Source organism: Poromitra crassiceps, assembly GCF_964638095.1.
Source record: "Poromitra crassiceps genome assembly, chromosome: 6".
Classification (NCBI taxonomy): domain Eukaryota; kingdom Metazoa; phylum Chordata; class Actinopteri; order Beryciformes; family Melamphaidae; genus Poromitra; species Poromitra crassiceps.
Window position 1 is genome coordinate 26,917,915 of NC_139627.1, and position 25,599 is coordinate 26,943,513.

Sequence of the window (25,599 nt, forward strand, 5' to 3'; positions counted from 1 at the left end):
TCAACACAATAAGACAATTCTCTAATGATTAGCTGCCTTTTACTGGCATGCAATGGTCATTCTACATGTGAAATAATCTATCAGCCACTCAAACAAAAACGATTGAGATTCACTGAAGCTGGCCAACACTCGTCACCAGGTCAGCGTGATTTGCCATCAAACACACTGTGAGGCTGAAGCAACACAGCCTCTCTAGACTAATTCAAATATTTGCTGCTGAATAAACCAAAAAATATATATTTGAAGGAGCTGATGTAGCCTATTTAAAGGGATTGTCAGACAGCTCCCCTCTGTGGCCCATGCCATCCTCATCAGTTAAATAGAAGAAATGCCTACGGGGATATAGGCGTAGGAACTCCCTGGACTCTCATGGTTAGCACATGTCTACAGTTTTCCTCCAGATCCCATTTCCAAACAAGAGCCAACACTAATGTACTGCAACTGAGTCAATGTGGCCGTCAGCACGGCTGCACAGTTAATGTAGCTGAGAAAATAGCATCGCTCCAGTGTGAAATCTCTTCTCAGCCACTCAAGGATGACAGGCCACTTCACTGCAGCAGCCGGCACCACTTTGAATTCATCACCACTTAACAGACTAATTAAACAGAGAAAATGGCTTGTGCTGCCGATTACAAACTGAACCCTGATCAGGGGGCCACTTTTTTCTCTTTCTTTCTTTTTAGATTTTTTTTCATTGGATAGGACAGCAGGCAGACAGGAAAGGTAGGGAGAGAAGAGGGGATGACGTGGCAAAGGGCCACATGATCGGATATGAACCCGGGCCATCCGTGAGAAGGACGAAGCCTTTGTGGTACGTGCTCTAGCAGGTGAGCCACCCCCACGGGTTCCACTGTTCATACTTCAAAATGCCTTTCCCACAGACCTCAATGCACATAATCGACTGAGTTTGAAGATTATGGTCAGTAATCAATAGAGGGTAGTGCAATGTTGAAATTACATCAAAACAACAAAACTGCACGTTATGGACATATAGGTGAAGGGGATTAAAGGCAAGAGTCAACTACTGACAATTTAGAATAATAACGACATCAACATCCGTTTGCATGCCTAGTCTCCACAGTGGCCTGGTGCAGTAACAGCTCTGTACATCAACATCAGTTTGCATCCTCCCCAGACACATGCCCTTGGCAGTTGCCACACAATCAAGGAAAAGAGCACTTGATCCATTTGTCTGCTTCATTTACCCCGACTGCTGGAGCTCCCAACAGCTCACCTGGGACAGCATCTCTCCTTGACTGCCATTGTTAATCAACCTCTTCTTTTTTAAACGACGGCACAACAGTAACATGGACCAACGGCTTTGATCTCAACTCAGACACTTCATTACACAGGGGCCGCTGGGACATGACGTCCTGCCACCTCCAATAAACCACAAGTCACCGTAATCACCAGCTTAAATGGCAGAATACAACAGACAATAACATCATACTGTAATAACTCAAACATCATGGTTTTCATACAACAGACATAACATCATACTGTGATAACTCAATGGTTTTCATACAACAGACATAACATCATACTGTGATAACTCAATGGTTTTCATACAACAGACATAACATCATACTGTAATAACTCAATGGTTTTCATACAACAGACATAACAGCATACTGTAATAAGAACTCAAACATCATGGTTTTTCATACTAGTCAACTTTGAAAACATACACGCATAATCTAAACAAAAGGGAAAATGTCACCTGTGTCTACTTGGCTGTCTCTTCTATTGTTGCTATTGGTTGACCCCTTGCAGTCACCACTGGTGCAACCAGTGGTTCAACCAATAAAAGTATATCAAATAAAGTGTCAAATATGTGCAAATGTGTACAATGTTTATCAAAGGTACTATAAAAATAAGACAGAACAGAATGTACACTTGGCATTCAATGCTAAAATCTCAGCAGACATTTAAAGCAGTTTGGTGTAGACAATGTTGCCTGGTTTGCTCAGGAGTAACTGAAAAACATGATTATAACTTTATAGTGGGCTCCTATAGGACACTATATTCGTTGATACATCCTGGTTTTCAGACGTGAAACATTTTATTCTGGGGATTGGGTTGCTTTATAATTGGGAGATGTAACCAGTTTTTATTGGTTTTAAGAAAACTTTAGACACAACCACAGATGATATAGATGTGATACAAGAGAATTACAGTCAACCAAGAAAAAAGAAAGGAACGATTAAGTCAAATAAAATAAAATAAAGGCAGCCACCACAACACACAATCACCTTGGCCCTCTAATACTCTTACATATACACATGTAGACATAAACACAACGCCCGTCCTTTCACTAACATCCTGACCTGCAGCTTCTTTAACATGTTACTTCTCTAATGTTAATCCAGGATAAATTGCCATAGTTGGCTAGATTTGGTTGGGACATCATTCACCCTGGCGATAATCTTTTGAAAAGCAGCAGTCTCTGTCATGACTTTAAGCCACTCTGTAAACTCTGGCCTCTGTGGGCTCTTCCAGCCGCTACAATAACACTGGTTACGCTCAGTCCAAGCTCTGCTTTAATAAGGCCTGGTGGCACAAGAGACTTGTCCCCTAACATACGTAGTTGTGGGGATTCTGGTAGAGGATGAGGGGCGGGTGGGGTGACCACATTATCAAACCCCCAAACCGATTTCAAACTGATATAGAACACTGAAAGCAGCGTGAGTCGTAATGGTTAGCGTAATATCGTTTCAGTCACTCAGCGGCGGTTTTAGCCCTTGTATTCAGGAAGCTGTGAGCTACGTTCGTATAGCCTAGCCCAGAGAAATTAGTGCAGGCCATCAATCACAGACGACCATACAGCGAGCTCCACCAATCAAAGACATCGATATTACTACATTGTCGAATTGTGGGTAGTGTAGCACTTCTCCGTGAAATCGAATAAAAAAGGTTTTAAAACAAACAAGGATCATATCTTACAGATTTGTGGCTTCTACAGGAACATATACACATCATTTCACCACTGGAAGACACGTGGTAAGCCTATTTTGGATGGTTACAACATTATGGCTCTAATCATCATCATTGCAGAATATGAACGGGGAAATACTTCAATTCAGTTAAAAAAATAAAAAATCCGGAACCGAGGTATTGTGAGCTCTATTTGCTGAGGACAAGGGCATTCCCAGCCCCCTGACACATAAACTTACACACTCGATTGTATGTAGAAGAGAATGTATAAATGACATAAGAAATGAGTGGGTACAGGAGTAACTACTCACTGAGACAGGAGCGTTTGGCCGCCGCACTGGCCCCTCCAGAACACAGGTTTCCTCCCCGGTGCACAAGCTCCAACTCCAGGTTCGTCCTAAGGAGACACAGCCATGTCTATTAGTCGGTAGGTAGCATAAGTCTATCGAGTGCATATGTGACACACACGCAGGCACGCACGCACGCACGCACGCACGCACGCACGCACACACACACACGCGCGCGCGCGCAAAAGCATATTCCAACCCTCCCATAGTCTTCCTAACCTTGCGAGGCAGCTTCACGCAAGATCATGAGATCACACGACAAATCCATCTTACCACGCTCCAATCTATTGTTTTGAATCTGAACCAACAGTGGTACACACCAATCAGCATCCTATGAGGCAGCTGCAGGTGGGCTTTAGGTGTGACGCCAGTGAGAAGCGAGCGTGTGATAGACAGATGGTTCATCCAATCACTTGCATTTTTTTTTTTTTACCTGCCTGCCCTTTGAAACGGTTTCCTGAGAGAGTTTCCAGATGGTTATGTGAAACAAACCATGTGGCAGCATCAAGTTATAGTCTTCCAGCATCACCCCTTAAAGACAACCATCACAAACTCACATAGTGTAAGGGAAAAAACAAAAGCAAACAGCAACAACAACAAAAGGTAGAGTATCATCAGATTTGGCTTTTGGTGCTTAGGTATGCTGCCTCATTTTATGAGGAAGAAGAAAGATGCTGCCTAGTCAAGCCATTTGCCGTTAAATGCAGCCGTTTTGCAGCAGCAATTCTGTATCAAATAAATGACAGCTTTCTGAGACTGCTTTTGCACAAGCCGGTCCATTAGCATAAAAGCTGTTCCAGCCACAGTCTGCATAATCCACTATGTGCATTTCCCATGCATATCCAAAGACATTTCACTCCTGAATTTCAATTCCATTGACCCAAAACAGTGACAAAATAAACTAATACCTTTAACAAAGTACGTCGATGGTAAAAACAGATAGGCATGACTCAAATAAGACTGAGCTGGGCCCCTTTTCATCCTGCCACCGGCCATTTCTTACTATGGGCCACGGAGGTGGGGGCAAATCCGTGGGTTTCCTGGGAGAAAAAGCAATTTCACATAGATAATGCAGCCACGGTGAAGCTCCATCTGGCTTCTGCTGATAAGAGCGCCCCTGTGACAGAGGAATTTTCCACTCTTCAGGCAATTTGCGGTGTTCATTGAACTTCAGAGCGCCAACAGGCACCCAGACACACTCAGGGGATCTCTCTGTGCAGGGCTGAGGGGATCACAGGCCACAGCATTGGGTGGGGAAAAACTCTGGACTGGAGGGGTGAGGTCTAGTAAGGGCAGGGTTTTTTGGAATGGGAGGGGTAAAGAGTTAACGACCCCAAGGTGAAGTGCATTGCAAGCCCGTCATCTCTTTGGCCTGCTGTGACCGGTCTGCTGAGTTATTATTCCCATACATTTGCGGACTTTCATCAACCTCTTTCCCATCACTTAGACATCGGGAATAAAGAAAATAAAATTGACAGCAGCAGTCAACTGGATTTACACCATGAGAGAGACAATATCATTCAAGGTAATGTAGAACTCTAAATACATGTGAATGGGCTATCTGCAGAATTGCAAGTGTGACTAAGCAAGCTTGGGTGTGTGACCACTGACCACTCTGAAGAAAAGTGGTCCTAAAATTGAGTTAGAGAGGGGGCAATAAATCCAGACTCAGTCAGACCTAAAGGACTCAGTGAAGAAGATGGAGGAGCCATGCCGTTTAAATTGCCAAAGCTGCTAGTTGTGCTTTGAAAGAACATTATTCTATCAACACCTCTGGATCCAATATAACAGCATAATCAGTTTTATGAATAAAACCAATCAAGTAAACCTTCACAGTTCCCTGAGCAACTTTCAGAAAATGCAAAGCGATTTATATTTTTGGTGCAGGTACAAAGACTGTGAAACATCTGCAGTATTTAATTGAATTTCAATTCTTTTTCAGGAGGTTTTCAGTAAAAGTCAAGTAAAAAAAAATTACAAAATAAGACTACAATTCTGGAGAGCGTACAGTACTCGCTTTCTGTGTGGACATTGACAATGGACAGTCATTGTTATTCAAGGTGAGGAGCTGGCATTAAGACGCAGACACAAGAGCAGACAAGCGTTTAGTCCACCGGCCACAAAAGTCAGTGGTGTGTGTGTTCATGTGTGTGGTGGTGCAGTTAGAGGACCTCCCTGTCCAAGGAGTGCAGAAGTAGAGGTCAGTAGCCACAGAGACTCACTGAGAGATAAGCCACTTTGACCATGTCATTGCTCATATCTCATATCTCAGGACTCACACACACCTTTACGGTGGCTTTTTCATAAAGCCTAAAAGGGGACTAGGACACAGGAAATGAATCGAGCAGGTGCTTAAAGATGGCAGCATCCTGTCCCACAATGCAAAGCATCCAAAAGTCATCATCAGTCCTTTCAGGTTGCAAACAATGGGTGGGATGGGGCAGGAGGACACCGGACCCAAGAGTCCCCTATGCATGCACCTGGATCTTTTCTTATGTCAATCAAGTTCACTTTTTTACTCAAGTTCCAAATTACAAAAAGTAGTGAGAGATTCCCTGCCAACAGACAGTCTTGTTCTGAGAATAAGAGGTTATAATATGTGAATTGGGATTATGCAAATGCTACATGGGAATGTATGTAAGATTTGCATAACCAGTCCTAAGGAGGGGCTTATGAGAGTCCCACCCACCAATGTGACTCTGCTCTCACCTTGCCACAGAGTACATGAAGAGGAAATCATTATCAGGGGAGCCAGGGTTCCTTCCATAGTCCATGTATTTCTTCTGGGTGGTGTTCTTGATGTCCTTGATAACCAGCTCCATCTCTTTACTCAAGTTGGACTCATCCTGGGGGACGGGACAATGACAATGAAGTCAAAATGTCTTTCTAGTATGAGCTTGAGGATGATGTCATGTCATGTCACGTTTATCTCCGTTCAGCCAATAATGAGCTAACTGACAGTATGAAATATGAGCAGACTGTTTCAGGACAGGTATGGAGACATACACGGGGTTAGTAACGACGAACTCTTGACCTTGAGGTGAAACTTACTGGGAAAAGGCCCAATTGCTCCTGTAGATCTTCTACCTCCTTTACCAGCACACATGTCTTCTTGTTAGTGGGCATGTGCCAGGCACCAGCCTCCGTGCCCCGCCCAGGGCGACAGGGAAGGACACTGTTGGCAAATTGTCGACACAGTGGGCAGGTGAATTCACCCTTGTCAACAGAGAAGCCCTGCAGGACCTGGTCATTCTGGAAGGAAAAAAAACAGACCACACAGATCAATGCAAGAAACTAATGCAAATAGACCAGAATCACCTTCAACATGACCCATGTGATGTGTATTCGAGACTTGGAACCAGGTGACAGTCACTGAGCTTAGAAAAAGGGAATTTTACAGTAAGCAGGACAGCACAATGAAAGAATGTGTGACCGAACATTATTGGTTAACAACATGCCTACTTGCATATCAACGGCCACATACCATGATGTAGCAATAGACATGGGTTCAAGCTTTTTCTTACCCTAAGAGATTCCATGTAAGACTTGTGGCAATCGATATGTAAGGTGTGTCCACAGGTCTGGACGTAGACACCCCCATCCCAGCCTATTGACACAGACTGCAGACAAGAACTCTGCGAGATTCACAAGAGAACACAGCATGAAGATTAGGGGAAGATTGGCATTTATTGATATTGTACTGTAATTGTGCATATCCAGTCCTATGCTATGCAAGTGTTTCCCCTACCATTGCCATGGGGGCCCCGGCCTATCCCACCCACCCAAAGCAACACATCTAGGGGAAACACTGTATGCTACAGTATATTGGCCCTTACTAAGTGTTCTCTAGCAAATACAGTGGCTTCAGAAGGTATTCAACCTCATTTACTTTTTCTGGTGTTGTAGCCTGCATTTAAAATAAATTACAGTGAAATAATAATTTTATCAAAAATCTACACCACATGCCGTATAATGACAAAGTAAAAAAGTGTCTGAGAATTGTTTATTAATTTATTTAATATTTTCCCCGGATACAACTCTTATCAGCTTGGCATGTCTGGATTGTGGTGTTTTCTTCCATTCTTACTTACAGGCTCTGTGATAGTCATTCTACAGACTGACTATAGGATTCAAGTCTGGACTTTGCTTCACATTCTTGTTAATTTGTCTGTACATTTGCCTTCCATTTTGTCACTGACCACTAGATTCCATGAGTGAATGTCCAGCCAAGCAATTGGTTATATCCAAACAACTAGTAGCCTATACTTGTTAGTTTGAAGTTGATCTGTAAGAAGGCTCGTGTAGGGGAGTGGGTTGTAATTGCATTATTGAAGTGAGGCAAGGAGTGATTTTTTTACATGGGTCCCCTGTCCACTGCTGTGTTACGTGTTTGTACAACAATGTTTGTCACGCAATATTGTATGATAAAAGTGATCCTACATGCAGCCATCGGCTGGCATATAAATAATACCAACATTGGCATTTCAGACAGACATATTTAAACAAGGGCTTAGTAAAAGTACTACAGTGTCTCAGCAACTTTAGGAGGTCCTGATGCTTACCCTGCTGGCAAGCATACAAATGAGTTTGAAATCAAACAATCAAACAGAAAACGATAGGATGAAAACCCACAAAAAGAATAATCCATATTAAATTTGCTGAAGCGCTTGTTTCACATGAGAACAAATTCAATCCCTATTGGTGCTCTTTTTGCTTCAACCATGTTCTCTCCCATCCAAAGCTGGCTATGTCTTCACTTACATCTTTGAAGAAGCGTTGCATGAGGGTGAGCCTGACATCGTGAGCCACACCACACGTGTCCACAGGGTAGATGTGCTCCTCATCACTCGTCGGCAGCTTCTTAGCCTCTTCGCTTTTGCAGCGGTGCCCCAGCACTGAACGACAATCACAGGAGAAACCATTCAGTGGCACTCAGCAGTCAGTGACAATGACTCCTACTCATTGTAATAAATATTTCAGATTCACTGTTTATGGCTGTCTATAATATTTACATTAAACACTCAAGGACTGTGATTGTGGCGTGAGAACATATGCCATGTTAATAACACAGATGTTGACGCTTCTCACACCCCAATGCAAAATAATGACTGATAAATCAGACACAGCCAGTGACAGCTAATTTCCAGCACATAATCTCTGCAATCAGTGGCAGTGATATCACACTGGAAGAATGTCCTGCTTTAAATGATGTTTCCGGCCACCAAAGAGGACAATATAATAGTATGGCATTATGGACGCACCAATATAATTCATGTGTTTACATTGTTGTGTGGTTGCAGTTCTATGGGGATGGTAGATCATGCGAGATGTTCCTTTGACCTTGAGGGCGGAGCGTTCAGAACCGCATTACAACGTGACTAATTACTAATCAAACATGCCATTTATTTTCACTGCAGTGAGTTATCCTCTGTCCACACAAATGGCATAGAAATGACTTCTTAACACATTCACTGCCAGCCTTTTTTTTTTTACTGTAGGTAGCTTTTGCCAGAGGGTTTTTTTGAGGATTCTGGCTCATTTTACAAGAGCCAAGGATAATTTTCTGCTTGGAGTTTGTCAACACAAAGTTCACAAAAGTACTAATAGAATGTGTGCTTTCTCTGTCTAAAAGAGTTAGTTTGTAGAGTTAGTAGTTATGTAGATATTAGCCGTTGAGTACAGCATGGTTTCAGCGTCTGAGACAAAAAGCTGAGATAATCGCAGTTTTGTGAAATTCAATATCAAACAGTCACTTTAACCATTTATTTTTGGCATCAGTGAGACATCAGACATAAACAATATAGTTCTGAACAGTAATTTCCTCCATAGCAGCACCCGCACCCCCTCTCCTTACAACTCCTCCCTCCGTGGGCGTGTCTCCGTGTTTGTCAGTCACAAGCCAGTCTCTCCTGCCTGTCTGAGCAGTGAGCAGCAGCCTCTCTCTGGCGGTCCCTCGTCGGCGAGCGTGGATGTGGCTTAATCCGTTCTTGGATTTTCGGTTGAGAGCTTTGACGAAGCCTTGTGTGACTCTAGGCTTATGCTGCGCGCTTCAAAGTGTGCTTTCCACCCAGTCCACCTGTGGAAGCCCCCACCGCCGTGCGCCCGTGTGAAAGGTTTTCGCCTACAGTATGAGAATGAGGCTCGTTCGCTTCTGGGTCCTCGGTTGAGCTCAGCTGGAATGCGTGCGTTTCTGGCCAAACAACACTCAATAGTCTGAGCACCGTCGCCACTCAGTGGGTCGGCGGAATGGATTGCACACGCCCGGCGGCTCTAACAGTATAATAGAAGATGCAAAAGGGCCAGATCAAGGATCCACCGTCAAAAAAAAAAAAACGATTTTTTTGACGTATCCATACGTCGCTGGCAGTTAACGGTTGGATTCTGCTTGACGTATGCATACGTCGCTGGCAGTTAACGTGTTAACAGCAGTAGGCAGTTAAGAACAAGCAGGGATCAACATGAATGATAAATTAGCCAATTAAAACAACAGCTAACCTGCCTATTAAAATTAGATTTCCAATATGGTGGAACCAAGCTGCCATGAATAACTGTTTGGTTTAACAGGCAAGGCTGGTGATAGCGGAGTAGAATTTCATGTGTGTGAAATACACCTGTTAATTTGACCCCTCTACGCTGCAATTGCATTTGCAGGTTGTTTAAATAGCACTACAAATCAAGACAGTGATGAAACAATGCGGTCCTGTATAGGTCCAGTCTGGAAATGGAGGGGGGACACTAGGTAATGCAGTACCTGAGGATGCCTGGAGGAGAACTACCAGGCCAGTGGGTCTGTCATCGGTGGAAGGTCCACTCTGACCACAGATCACGCAGTCGTAAAGAACTTCAGACTCCATCACCTCAGATGCTCCTAGGTCCATGGCTGCCTCCGCATCTGGCGATTCTGTCACACACAAAAAACACCAAATGTGGGGTTGTAAAAGCTTCCTTTCAAACAGTACTAAAAACATATAAACTCAATTGATTTTTTTTATCATAACCAGGTAGGGCTGTGGATCTTCACTGGCCTCACGATTCGATTCGATTACGATTCAGAGGGCTACGATTCGATTCGATTATAGATGCATCTCGATGCATCTTAAATCGATGCATCACTTTTTTCCGCAATACATGATTTATTTTTTCTCACTTTCTTTTTTCTCACTGTGTGGCTATTTTTAAAATAAAAGTGCATTTGGAATTGCATTGTATTATGATCCATAATTAAAATAAACAACTGCATGTACTTCCATTATATTTTATTTGATTATAAAAACAAACAAAAAAAACAACGATTTTTGACATTTGTGAATCGATGCAGAATCGTGCACGTTTGCATCGCGATGCATCTTATAATCGATTATTTTTGACACACCTATAACCAGGGGATACACTGCAATAACCTAAACAAACACACAAAAAGAAGAATAGATAAATTGTGATTGGATTTTCTACTCTATGATCTGTTGGTGTTAACAAACTATCAGTTAGCAGAAAGGGAAAAGCATCCAACCAGAGGGGATGAGCTCAGCAAGTGTGTGAAAAACACAAACATTAGGAGGTAATGTAGTGTGAAAGGCCTTCCTTAGGAAGGCTTAAACATGGTAACAACAACCCATGATTAAGGGAGGTCACTCACTGCAAGCCACGCTCCTACTCAGGGGACAAATATCATGCTCAGTTATGCTACACTATTGCTTTCTAATCCACAATGAATCAAATCAAAGGGGTTCAAGCCTCTAGGAATAGGTGGTCTGCTGTCCAAGAACTTTTTTTTTCTATGTTTGGAATGTGAAATGTCTAGGAATTTAGATTTGTTGCGATAGGCCAGGTGCACTTTAATCAATCATTACCAAATTGTATGCATCGACCAAGTCATGACCCTAGATCGTGCAAACGGACTTTCATAAGAAATGTAGCCGATTACGAGATATAAACCTTCCGCATTTGTGGCGCCCTCTACTGTTCATTCTTAAACCAGCTTTGCACACATGGTCATTGATTATATCTGAACATGTTCATGGAGTTTCGTGATGAATGGACAATCGGACATGATAATTACTGTACGACAATGTAGCTGACAGGCCACGTCGCCACAATCTCTCAACTTAAAAAATTCACATGTTCAAAACGACAGTAGATACAGAAAAACCTTTGTGTTTTAATTAGCTTGGTGCATAGTTGCTGCAGAAAAAGTTTGGTGGTGATCGGTCAAACGGTCTAGGTCCGGAGGAGATGTCAAAAATGTGTTTTTCAAAAATTTAAAAATATCTAAAAAACATTCCATTCCACGTGGACCTTGAGGGTTCAAATTACAAAGTTGTAGAGTATGGTCACTACTCACTTGTATAATATAGAGGTTTCGTCAAAATTGGACTTACGGTGTGGAAGTTACGGCCTTTCAAATGGTCAGATATTTTTTACCTTTAATTGTAGCGCTACCTTCAGGCCGAGTGGGCTCATATTTCTGGACCTAATAATAGTTACCAATATCTGTCATTGGGTTAAATTTGACGTCTCTCCGATGTACCAACTCACAGGAATTTGCGCCAATGCAGCAGAAGGAAAACAATGAATAATGAATAACAAACCAGGTGAAAAACAACAGGGGTTAGCCCCTTCGGGGCTGAACCCCTACATTGTTTCGACTTGGGTGTTACTCTGTAATTCCTATGTGCGATTGCCTTGCTTCATATGTGGGGGAGAGGTATGAGGATAGACTGTCAACAGGAAGATTTATTACTGTTATCAGTCATCAAGTTCTTGCCACTAATCAGTGCATTAATTTCAGGTCACCTCACCAGCATAACTAGCACACATATACTGGAAATAAAAATTACTCAATGTGCTTTGATGCAATGAAATGCATGAGCACTGGACATTGGAACAGCCATATATCAATACTTCCAATATACATTAAGTCCATTCTCGACTATCCCTATCCGAGTGATTGGCACAGCACTAGAAATTAATTACTGGTGTGAAATTAGTTTTAAATGTTAAGGACTGTGTTCAATTTGAACAGTAAATATTGTGGAGAAATGTCAAGCTGTGTTGGAAATTGATGTATTGCTTTTTGGAGGAATGCATTTTCAGGAGAGGTCACTGTGTTCCTGGGGAAATGAAAGCTGTTTGCATTAGATGTCAACAGCTTTAGCTTCAGGCCATCAGAGTTCATACTAGACGCACGCACACGCACACGCACGCACACGCACACACACACACACACACACACACACACACACACACACACACACACACACACACACACACACACACAAACACACGCGCGCGCGCGCGAGAAAGGTAAAACACAAGGACACAAGTGTTGCCATTATACAGTATGCTATGGTTTTATGCTTCCTACAAGATGAATGTGTGAATCCTCGAATTAATTAACCCTATGCAAGTCATAGGTTTGCATTTTCAAATGTTGCCAGCTCTAAAAAAAAAAATACTGTGCTTAATCACATAATGGTGACTAAAATAAAAAGATAAAAAAATAACAGGACTTGATTCCTACAAGTTTAAGTATTGAGGTAATTACTAAGCATCATCAATGATTAAACCTGAGATGAGGATGTTTCCCCGTGTGCAAGTTTGAAATACAATGTGTATTCTAGATATAGTGCCTTATCTTGGTTTTATTTTATTTTTCCACAGCTTGTTGTGCCAGTAGCCAGTGAAGCCATAAGCAACAAAAAGATTAACGCTAGAATAGATGTTCCAACTGTCCTTGTTAAAATTCAAGAAATACTGTAACATTTGATTAATTCTGTGAAATAAATAAATATATCTATATCATCATCATCATCATCATCATCAGTATATAAATGGGAGCTAGGGCTCTGTTTGTTTCTCTGTCTGTCTGTCCCATGTCCCACTGACATCATCAGTGATGTCATAAATCCCACTGTGACATCATCAGTGATGTCATAAATCCCAGTGATTCAGTGACGTCATAAATTCTCACACACACACAGTCCCAGTGATGATGTCATACATTGTGACATCATCAGTGATGTCATTAGAGGTTGTGATGTCATCAGTGATGTCATAAAAGCAGTTGTGACATCAGTGATGTCATAAGGGGCAGACCCTGAAAGAAGTGGGAGTCTGGCTTCAGACCCCCGTCTTCAGCCATGGACAGCTGTATGTTGCCAGCTCCAGGACAGGTGATCCAGCCTAACCCTGAGCAGCAGCCAGGGCGAGGCTGCGCACGAGGGCTCACCTAGGAATCGAGTGCGCGGGATGCCTAGTAGTTCAAGAAAAGACCCACGGCAGTTCTTTGTACTGGTAAGATGCAGAAACAAGCTAATGTTGCCAATGTTAGCAGAAACTCCTGCATTAGGATAGCAGACTCATGGAAAAGCCTCAACTGTGCTACACTTTCTCAAGGACAAGGTAATGGCAAACTCTATCATACAGGCAAATTAAAAGATGACTATAATCAACCCATTCACCTGATCTAAACATGCATCTCCCCGTGATGTCCCAGTTAAATCCTACTCAGTAGTGTAGGTGATGTGATGCCCGCAGCGGGCCTGAGGGGAAGCAACAAAGCTTGCTGCTCAGCAGGAGGTCCGGTCCGCACAGAGGTCGGAAAACACAACTCTGCCTGAATGCTCCGTCTGATCACAGCAGCCATTATTCATCCGCTAACCATGCGGTGTCAGGGTGGGCCCTGGGAGTCCAGCCCACTATTAGTGCTTTGATCCTCTGTGCCCTCAGCCAGCACCCGCGCACCCTCCCAACCTCCCCAGAGGAGCACTCTCCTCTCAATTTCTCCTAACAGGCCTACAGAGACCACGGCCCACTGTCACCTTGACTCAGTGGAAAAGGCATAGCAGTGACGGCTTTATTTCAGCCAGCGGCTCTTTTCTTCAAGGGCTGCCTGCAAAGCTAGCAAGGTGTCCTTCAAACAAATGAGCATAACCGTGTCTTTGGAGTGCTTTTACAAGGTCTTGCATGACTAAGTCAGAACAGACGCAGTTCTATAACCATGTGCTATCATTAGTCTAGTGGTTCTCACAACAACCCCTAAATGCAAATCTTTGTCTATATTCACTAGCCCTTCTTGTAGGTGTAAATCCCCACAATAGTAAATTGTGACAACAATTTTCAAGTCAATTTGCTTGATTAGTCAATGGAAGAGGCCAACCACGTGTAACAACATTTATCACAACATAACAAATGTTTATTTTAGTAATAACAATAAAATAATCAAACTAATAAATCCTGTCTCGTGACCCGCTGGGTTTCCCAAACCCTTGATTGAGAACCACCGCTATTATTAGGTTCCAAGACTCATTATGCAACCAACTCTGCAGTCTGTAAAAGGCTACTCTGGGACCAAGTTAGCAATGAAGGTGAAGCGATGGGAAAAATGCTAGTTTACTAAAGCCAGTCTCTTCTTACCAACATCCATGGCTGTTTCCATGAAACTCTTTTGCCTGGAAGCAAATTCAGCTAGCAGTTTCTGCTGTCTCTCTCTGGCCCTCTGACGTCTGAAAGAAAGAGCAATGAGTGATGTACAATTCAATCAATATGAAATGTCAATGTGCACAACAGTCCGTACGAAACTTAATTGCTTTGAATACAAGGAAAAAAATGCAACTCAAAAATGTCAAATGTCGTCATTTTGATTCCAGCAATGAAGTGTATTTCCATGGCAACAGATTCGCTGGCTAAGTGACAAAAGTGGTTTCTGGAAACAAGCACTTACTGCAATACGCTCTTAACAACCTGTTTCCATGGGAGCATTAGCCACACCTCTGATGCATTACAATCTCCAGGGAATGAGCATGTCTGTTGTACAGGACATGTTTTCCTCATAAATGCTACATGGCCATCCCATCCATAGATGTGTCTATATAGCACTGGATACTATTCTACACAAGGTTATATTCTGAGTGTTGGGAGGGTTGAATATTATATACTAATGTGGTGGGCAGACTACCCCCACCCCCTGCCCCCACCTAACTTGCAGGCTGTGGTGCAGACTGTAAATTGAGTCCCTAATAAGAGGACATAAACAAATGCTGACAGGAGTGCCACAGCTCAGTAGTTTTCACCGTTGGCTTCATGGGCGCAGACAAGCAGCCTGAGCAATGGGCAGCAGCCCCTCTTCCCGCTTCTCACTGCCTCTGACTGCATCGCTGCCCAACGGTTGCCTTGGAAACAGCGACAGTCCACACAGACGGCAGAGATGCTACCTTGGTCTTTGTCTTTGGGGTCAACTCAGCCCCAAAAGGCCATTATTGAGTGGTTATAGCCCATTTCATCATCATTAGAGGAGGAAAATTGGAGACTAGAGAATAGGGAGAGGGGGTGAATGTGAGGGGGAAAGCCAAATCCTACTGGATTTAATTTTGTTTTTCAAACAGTCTTAATGGTATGAACTGAAGAGTGTTATGGTAGTATTATAGTATTGCAATAATACAGTTTCTGCAGGTGATTTTGACAGCCAGTACAAGTGTTGTAGCATTTATAACCCTAGAAAAGATTGTTTTAGCTGTGTGGTGATGTAACTCCTATTTCATCCGGTTATACAGTACTAACGCAAAATGATTTAGCAACCACTGCAATTAGATACAATTGGGTGGAATATGTTGTATGGAACTGTGCAAATGTAAATGCATGATGATGATGAAGATGTGATTGTAACCTGTGTGTATAGTACCTCTCTTCTTTATCCATGGTTTTCTTGTCAGTAGGACTGTTCTTCTTTGGTGGCACTGGAGGAGACACCTTTCCGCAGATCTCCTGGATGCTACGCTTGCTTTGGCGGCTGCGCGTGGCTGCCTTGGTGAGGATGCGCTCGATGGCAGTGATGCCGTCTCCATGGGTGTGACGGCTTGTGTCCATGTCCTCTAGCCAGGACGCCGACAGAGAGTTCTGCCTGGCCGACAGCTTCTGGTGGAGCTTGATGAGGAGGGACAGCATGCTCTCACGGATCTCCAGGATCTCCGTGACCAGCTGGGGGGGCGTGCCCGGCGGGACCCAGCGTGTTGAGGAGCTCTTGGGCCTGACAACCTGGGCGGCTTCAGTGTTGCTGCGGTTGATGATCTCCTGGAACTTCCTCCGGCGCTCCGCCACCAGGCTGAACACCTGAGCTTCACGCAGGTTCTACGACAGCACAGAACAAGAAACAAGTTGCTTCTCAGAAAGGCAAGTATTGCTCAATATATGTGGTGGACACCTTACAATACCATGAGAGCATACTTTTATTTATTTATTTGCATGTGTGATCACAGTGTTAGTGCCATGCTCTACAACAGAGATACTCAACTTGCTTTGCCCAGGGGCCACTTTCGTGAAATGATAGGAGGCCAGGGGCCAGTTAATAAACAAACAATATAACATTTTCTGTAGTGGATTGTAGGTTTTTGGGGTCACTGTCAGCTGGAGTTTAGTCTGACAATGTTGTGCACACCGGATAGTTAGTTAGGTTAAGTTAGTAAGGTTAAGAACATACATGTGCCTGGGTAGCGAGCAGACGGCGGTATTTGACAATTTAGCTGGAGCTCAGTCAAACTTTATTTCACGTTAGTTTTCAATGAAAACTAACGTGAAATTATTAGAAAATGGTCGGGGGGCCACTCTGCACCCTGTCGCGGGCCGCATCTGGCCCCCGAGCCGTAAGTTGAGTATCACTGCTCTACAATCTACATGTTGAGCTACACAGAACCACTGTGAACACACATACACAAGTAAATGCTTAAAGGGCATGGTGCAGGTTGAAGACCACATTGCATTAATATGTGGAAGGGGTATATAGCAATGGTATTTGGGGAAAAAAAAACTTTTTTTCAATCACACATGGCTGCGTTTAGACTAGTTTTTGTAACCAGCAGGGGGCACTGGTCCATTTCATGGAACTAAGAAAATAAATAGAGTCCGCACACTGATATTTAGTCAGCTCCCAGGTCAGTTTATTTGACGTTTCGACCAAATGGTCTTCATCAGAAAGCTGATTGAAAACCATTTGGTCGAAACGTCAAATACACTGACCTGGGAGCTGACTAAATATCAGTGTGCGGACTATTTATTTTCTAAGTTAATTTGCCTTTTGTCCTGCACCTGACCTCCTTCAAGCGGATGTGCACGCCCTACTTCTTTCTCCATTTCATGGAACTACCTTTTGTGATGTCACAGGGATGCAAAATAGTCACCTTTAGGTGACAGTCACATTTTTCAGCCCAAAATATAAGGATTTCTGAGTGGTTTTATGTCTGCCCTGGTATCTGTCACCTTTTTTCACTCTCCATGACTTTGCATCCCTGTGTCAGCCCCAGCAGAACATTCTCCTCTTGTGATGTCACTCCTGTTGTTATGTCACACGCCCATTTATAAAATGCCATCTTTTCCTCCATATTTATACCCTGGGGGCCTGTGGGGGGGGGGGGGGGGGGGGGGGGGGGGTCTTTGTCTTTTTGGAGTGTTTTCACTGTAATCATGAGCCCAAAATGTCAATTCAGATTTTTTTTTACCTGCACCATGCTCTTTAAATTCACACACATACAAACTCCAACCGCCCCTTCACAGCACACAATATTTCAAGTCTCAAGCTCACATTATATCAGTATAATGTTCAGCCAGAGAGGGAGAGAAAACCATTGTGACCCATATCCACTTCTACTGCAGCCAGGTCTGTCTGAGAGCACCAACACTATCTCCTCAAATGACAACATCACTGAAAGTCTGATGGATTGTGATGGATTGGAGGGGTGCTGTATTACCATAGTCAGACAGGCACGGTACACATAAAAGTCAAATTAAATGCACATTATAAAATTTCAGCTGACGTTTCAAGACTACGTCTCCTGACACACAGAACAACTCTATTCCTGGGGAAAATTCTAATCATCCTGATGCGAAACATCGCCAGCAATCTGAAGGATTGCCGTGACCTGACCTGACAAAATGGACCGGAGCAGCACTGTTAAATAAACATACATCATATAGCCCAGTCAGAGCAACATCAATCACACTGACATGCGGTTAAGAAGCGTTTACCCCAAACCTGCATTACACAGGTAATTAGTTTCAGTGGACCTACTGAAGCACAGCATCATACACACAGCATAACACACCAAGGCAGACCTCCTTTGAAATGCACACACAATTTGAGTACATACACGGAAATGGAGACACACACACAAAGAAACTCTTTTATAATAAATATGTATTAAAAAAAGATGAATGCCATTGCTAATGGCATAAAGGCCTTCAGCGAATTCATTCATAAAAAGGGGTGCAAACAGCTACCTCTCTCCAATTCCCTGTAAGACGCCTGGAATTCTGTGGAGCAAGTACGGCGAGATGAAATTTCAAATTTAAATAAATAATAAAAATAATAAGTGACAGAGGAACATGAAGGTACCAAACAAACAACAACATAAATGAGCACAGGACAGTACACTTGTGTAGCCAGGGAGAAAAGAAAACAAACAACTTTTATTTTTCTAACTTATGGGCCAGTGCATAGCGAGGTTTTTGCTATTGCAGAAAAATAATTATGCACACCCCACCCCCAAGCACTACCAGGCATGTGTGAATTCAAAACAAAAAATGCTCAAATGCAAAACACCAACTGTAACTAACACTCCTATCAATAATTTGAGTAATTGCATCAAGATGTTTCTGAAAGGTAGCTAGTATTAGCATTCAATTGTTAGAATCTATTGCAGTGTGTTGTTGCACTATTGTACTATTATATACAATCCATTGCACAATGCACACATGAGAATATATTCTAAGTATCCTTCCCTCTCATTGCTTTGGTGTTCCCGTTGATAATTTGGGAAAATAAAACAAAAAAGAATTTAAAAGGCAAAATTTTACAGGCAGTTCACGATAAAACGCCAACTATCCAGTTTCCCACTGTAGCAATTTCATCTACTCTTTCAGAAATGAACTAGAACGACCGCAACGCGGACTTATGCCTCCGCCATTAGTTCATTCTACAGTCCAAATCGCCATTTGAGGCAAATTGGAAGAAATTCCGTCAAGGCGCTCCCGAGATGTTGCGTTACAGAGCTTGAAAATTGGGTGTGTGAGGTCACAGTGACCTTGAACTTTGACCACCAAAATGTCCTTAAGTCCAAGTGGACGTTTGAGGCAAATTCGAAGAAATTCCATCAAGACATTCCTGAGATATCGTGTTAACAAGCTTGAAAATGGCATTCAAGAGGTCACAGTGACCTTGACCTTTGATAACCAAAATGGAATCAGTTCATCCTTGCGTCCAAGTCAATGTTTGAGCCAAATCAGAAGAAATTCTATCAAGCCGTTCTTGAGATATTGTGTTAACAGACTTGGGAATGGCGTTCATGAGGTCATAGTGACCTTGAAGTTTGACCACCAAAATGTAATCAGTTCATCCTTGAGTCCAAGTCAATGTTTGAGACAAATTTGATGAAATTCCGTCAAGGCATTCCTGAGATATCGCATTAACAAGCTTGAAAATGGCGTTCGAGAGGTCAGTGACCTTGACCTTTGACCACCAAAATCTAATCAGTTCATGCTTGAGTCCAAGTCGATCTTCGAGGCAACTTTGATGAAATTCCATCAAGGCATTCCTGAGATATCGCGTTAACAAGCTGGAAAATGGCATTCGAGAGGTCACAGTGACCTTGACCTTTGACCACCAAAATCTAATCAGTTCATCCTTGAGTCCAAGTCGATGTTTGAGGCAAATTTGATGAAATTCCATCAAGGCATTCCTGAGATATCGCGTTAACAAGCTTGAAAATGGCGTTCGAGAGGTCAGTGACCTTGACGTTTGACCTTTGACCACCAACATCTAATCAGTTCATCCTTGAGTCCAAGTCGATGTTTGAGGCAAATTTGATGAAATTCTACCAAGGCATTCCTGAGATATCACGTTAACAAGCTTGAAAATGGCGTTCGAGAGGTCACAGTGACCTTGACCTTTGACCACCAAAATCTAATCAGATCATCCTTGAGTCTAAGTGGATGTTTAAGGCAAATTTTATGAAATTCCGTCAAGGCGTTCCTCAGATATCGCGTTAACGAACCTCGTACGGACGTACAGACGGACAACCCGGATCCATAATGCCTCCAGCCTGGCTATCGCCGGCGGAGGCATAAAAATGGTTGAGAATTTACACAATCACAAATGATATATACAGCTTCGATAGACAAACAAAAGGTTTTGATTTTCTTTTAGGATCGCTCAGGATTATACTGATTACTACTGATGCTTGCCTCCTGTTTCTATGTATCCATGACTTGCAGTGATGTCACTGTTTTGTTAACAGTAGTCGTCACCATAGTGACTCCCGAACAGTGTTGAATTATAACCACAAATTAACACGCAAATGTCTCACCTGGCTTCGAAAGAAAGGGACAGATATTTAAGACATTGGAGATGTGATCATTACTCTCTGCCAAAAACATCCTTGACACCACTAAATTCTGCAGATTAACTCCCTGATATGTCATTTCATGATCTATACTATGTCAGAGTATATTTCTCTTCAGTGTGGGTGAACTATCTAAAAGTACTTCCCTCTTCAAGAGATTTCTTTTTTTCCCTTTTGATGAATGGGCAGGCAAGATAACATATTTATAAATAAATTATTGCTACTTTTGTCACATTTATCAGTGGACAACCAATGAAATGTCACCCCTTCTACCATGACATGATTATTAGAGCTAGCAATGGTTTCTGGGAATCAAACTGTTATTCAATAAAATAGCAGTGGTTTTTGAGTGTCAAAATCGAAGTGTCAACAGAAAAATGGCATTGCTGGAATGTCAAAATATTGTTTGTTGTTGTCCCTTAACAGCTCCTGTATTGTTTCAAAACCATATCCGGGGTACTTTTTAACCTTTGTTTAGTAGCAAATACCAACAGACAATGCTAACTTATATTGTAATCAAACGTTGCCAGTCGCTTCATACTGCCGTGAAGCGGGGGAGCTGTCCTAGACAGAATGTGTATCAGCAAGCCAGCTGATAGTAGATCTCTCTATTACCTGGCCAAAAGAGGAAGCTTCAGAACTGGTGCTGGGAGGGGGGTCTCTCTTCACTTCAGGAGCCGTCTCCGGAACCCGGACCCTCACAAAGTTGATGACATGGTGCAGATTGGACAGAAGGCTGCTGCCGGGGAACCAACTGTCATGGCAGTGCTCCTCAATGGAAGGCTCCTGGAGGCATAAGATACAAACACTGTAGGAAACCAGCCAGCAGCCTACACAGCAAGGCATGGAGAACTCAGAATCTTTGGGTCATTGAAAAGCACTATACAAATTAAATTGATTATCATTATTATTATAACTGAAAATCTGGGTGTAAGAGAGTCATCATCTACTGTATGTTTCTACTCTGGGCACTACTCACAACCCACATAACGGTGAAAACACACCGCACGCGACTCCTGCACGTAAGCTGCGCGGCGCGACCATTCGCGACCTTGTGTGCAGCCAGTTTCATTAGGACACCATGTTAACAGATCTGTCAGTCCACACCGAATTGCGCGCAGCTCAGCGGACGCTCAGGGCGTGCAACTCAGCCTAGATTTCTATTTCCCTGCGCGGCCGTCTGCGCCCGTGAGCGACTCTGTCAAGCAGAACAGATCAGATCAGGGCAGACAGGAACTCCGAAACCGGACATTCGTCAAATAAAACCAATTTCAAAGTGAAATAATGTTTATTTACATTGTTGATTGACCCTTTGGAAGTGTGAAAAGAGAGAAAGAGCAGTTGGAGAGGGGGAGCGGCTTCTAGGGGCTTGTTGCCTACGGAGCAACAAGTAGAGAGCTAGGACTCGCCTTCTCTCTACAACAGCACGCACTGGGAAAACGGTTGGAGAACAGACTTAAATATGATGCAATTGCATTTTATAACACCGAAGGTAGCCATTAACAGTTATCCCAAACATATTACTTTATATATTTATGTCGTTATTTACTACCCATGATAACGAAGACAGTAGATCTGGGGCAAAATATATAGCGGACGAGCAGAGCGCGCAAAGTGAGCTGCGCTCTCTGTGTGGACACTTTAAGCGCCTTCTGCACGGAGGTGCACTGCGCGGCGCATACGCGCAAGTTCCGCGTACCGGTGTGTCCCCGCAGTAACTCACCTCATCCTCCTTGTCGTCTTGAACTTGATTGTCCAAGCCCAGCTCAATAAGGTACAGCACCATGCACAGCACATGCTCAGACATGTTCTGATGATCCATCCAGATCTAGAACAGAACAAGGTATTAGTTTAGACTGAAGAAGAGATCAAAACATAGGCATGTTTATTACCATGTCGCCGGTCAATTAATTCAACAGCATGTTTATTGTGACCTTATGGCACTTTGGACTACTGCAGTGGACCCACATTATCCTTAGTAGTGTTACCAACTATGGCATGGTGCTACATTAGAACAATTATTTGGGAGTGAATGAAATAAACGTGTGTTTATGTTCAGTCTACTGTCTGTAGGGCTTACTGTACACCTTGTCTAAACTGTGATGGACTTTTCTCTTCCACTTCTTGTGTCAATCCTGTATTGTACCACTATCTTATACATGTCAGCAGCAATCAATATGAACAGTCATATTCATTGTTCACCAATTAAATTTGGCAAATAAAAGTGCTTCCGATTCAAAGGAAAAGATTGAGTTGCAAGGGCAGTGCTGTATTATACCACATGAATAGGCATTGTGTTGAAAGGCTCACCTTGTAAAGGAGAGTGAATATTACGATGTGCAATGTCTTGCAGTGCAGTAGCTTGACTAGGCCTTTGTAACACGGGTGCAGAGGAGTCCTCTCTTTGTAAGGTGGCCACGGGTTGCCGGTGTGAAGGCCAGACTGTTTCAAGCTAGGTGACAAGATAATCCACAACAAAAACATCAGAAGAACAAATAACAATAGAAAGAACATAGTAATTACTACACTCATAAAGGTGTGTATTAGGGTGTGTTATCTTACATGCAATAAAAGGTCATTTTTCCATACAAAGCAAGGCTGTGAGAGAAATAGGAGTTTGATGATCTGACAACTAACATTGTTCCGAGTAATTCAATGTACAAAAGCTTTGAGTCTATGCAACAGAACAGCCCATGGGCAGCAAAGTCTCTCACTCTATTAGTGATGAAAGGATCAGGGGTATATAAAAACGGGGCCGGCCTGACAGGCAATCCATCATATTCAAACGGCGTGAATGAGCAACATAAGCCTGGTATCACACTGATGGGGGGAAATAGCAGCTTCAATACGTTTCAAGGAGAAATGTGCCTCTGTGTCGTCAGGTTTAGAACACTAAACACTGGTCTTTGCTGTAATAATCAGGTCTTTAAAGAAATATGTTTGATATAGAGATATAGGTAACTACAATTAAATGCCCAGGTGATCTCTCTGCAGCTTCATACTAAATTCCCATTATAAAATGTAATCTCCCCAAACTACTATTTCAAACCAAGACTCATTCGGGGAAGCACCCTTTGGTATATTTAGCATTTTCAAATCATCTAGTGAGCCTAAAGAAATTAACCCCACAGTATCTCCTTTAAACCTGCTGGCATATTTGTCTTTGGACACTGCTGCACCACAAGCAAACAAGAAAGATTTCCTCAATTCCATTACAGTTTGGCCTGAAATATTGATCTTGCTCGACAGCCATCTAATTGGAACCCTAACCCTAGCACTGTGTAGACCTGACCCTTCTTATCATGTCCCTTCATGAGCAGGTGGGAGAGGTGACCCTATGACGCTGAGCAGGACATGATACAGGTCACGTTTGGCATGGGGGATGAACATGACCGCTCCAACAGAATTTACCAGAACAGAGCTGCAAAAGTAGATGGACTGTATACGGTGTAAAAAAAAGGTGTGGTAAATGAGCAGAACTTTACACATATTCTATAAATTCTTAGACCATTTATTTGACAAAATTGAGGCACCACTGTTGACTTACAATGCTGAGTATCTGTCCATTGCTGACTGGACGTCACGCCGATAGACCGTTCTGAGAACAACCATGATGGGGTCAAACTCCTTCTCCCACACCTCCGCTGGTTGGGAAAAGGCAAAGATCTGCTTTGTTACATGCTGAAAAGTCAGTGAACCAGTTTTTCATTTTTCTCCTCCTCTCCATGAGTGCTGTAAGGTGGTGTAAGCCTGCCCCCAAGTGGCCTGTTCAGTATTAATGACACAGACATAATGCTCAACACTGTACAAATCTTGTATCTTCAAGCGTCATACCCATCTCTTTCCCATTTCCACAGGACTTACAAGACAAGACATTGAGCATCAAAATGTAAACTTTTGTTTTCGTTACCTGCAGCAATCACTAAAACACAAATACAAGCAATATGATAGGACTACCAATCTCGATTGTGATCCAATGAGGTGGGGAAAGAGGCATTAGGCAAAGTCCTATATTTAGTAACAAGAGACATAGACATTGATGTAACTAGCCTATTCCATACAGGGAGAGGGGATGTAAGTAATGGGGGGCGGGCGGAATTAAATTTATTTTTGAGAGTTGAGTTCATCCAATAAAGCCTTCCAATAGCAGGGCAGTTGTTAAAGCTGTCTAAAACTAAAACTGATTTCCCGATCCGATCCGATTCTGATACACAAGGTCCCGATTCGATTTGATTTCCGATTCGAGATCGATATTTCAGTTACAATACGAATTTTGCTTGGATATGAAAGAGATACTCAAAAAAACGAATGCTGTAAATTGTACAAGGAACCCTCTAACCTGGTGCATTATTAAAAATAATAATGTTTACGAGGTCTCATTGTGCTAAGAACCAAACCACGTGAGTCTACCATGGTTAAAGCTTCAAGCATCCAAAAGGAAAAGCCATTACGGTATATTAAAAGACTGATATTGGGATTTATGAATATCAATTCGATATCTAAATATTGTTTTATTTTTAACCCAGCCCTTCTAGTAACTGTAGCTTGAACAGAATCCTACCTTTAGGTGTGTACATGCCCTGCTGCATGGAGCCTCCAGGCTCAAACACAGGTGCCTTGAAGTCAGCCACAGCAGAGAGCATCTCCTCAAAGCTACAGCTGCCTGGCACAATGCCACTCTTGGGGTTGGGATTCTCAGGAATCTGAAAAAGCATTCTTAAGGAAATAGACTCTCGAGGATGACGGGAAAGTTATTCAATAACGTTAGTTCTCAGCTAAATTATTTAAGGATACAAGGTCCAACAGTGAGCTGTGTGTACGGTCATTCATACACAACTGAGAGACCATCTCAGCTCGGAGAATCTCATCATCTGCCATGCCTGTTAGTGGGAGTGAGAGAAAGTGGCAGAGATAAGTAATAAGTAAAGACA

At 42.8% G+C, this 25,599-nt stretch overlaps 1 protein-coding gene across 1 annotated transcript in view; it reads right to left on the minus strand.

Annotated features, from left to right (window-relative positions):
- ubr3 (ubiquitin protein ligase E3 component n-recognin 3) overlaps positions 1-25,599 on the minus strand; it is a gene marked incomplete at its 5' end in the record, with an annotated part of 59,345 nt that overhangs the window by 23,218 nt on the left and 10,528 nt on the right. Inside the window, 14 exons of the mRNA XM_083638983.1 lie at positions 3,246-3,331; positions 5,991-6,127; positions 6,333-6,533; positions 6,806-6,916; positions 8,043-8,176; positions 10,033-10,182; positions 14,697-14,785; positions 15,961-16,406; positions 21,284-21,454; positions 22,392-22,496; positions 22,979-23,120; positions 24,216-24,312; positions 25,230-25,371; positions 25,463-25,548. Of these exons, the coding sequence (XP_083495109.1) occupies positions 3,246-3,331; positions 5,991-6,127; positions 6,333-6,533; positions 6,806-6,916; positions 8,043-8,176; positions 10,033-10,182; positions 14,697-14,785; positions 15,961-16,406; positions 21,284-21,454; positions 22,392-22,496; positions 22,979-23,120; positions 24,216-24,312; positions 25,230-25,371; positions 25,463-25,548 (2,097 nt within the window). The remainder of the gene's footprint in view (positions 1-3,245; positions 3,332-5,990; positions 6,128-6,332; positions 6,534-6,805; positions 6,917-8,042; positions 8,177-10,032; positions 10,183-14,696; positions 14,786-15,960; positions 16,407-21,283; positions 21,455-22,391; positions 22,497-22,978; positions 23,121-24,215; positions 24,313-25,229; positions 25,372-25,462; positions 25,549-25,599) is intronic.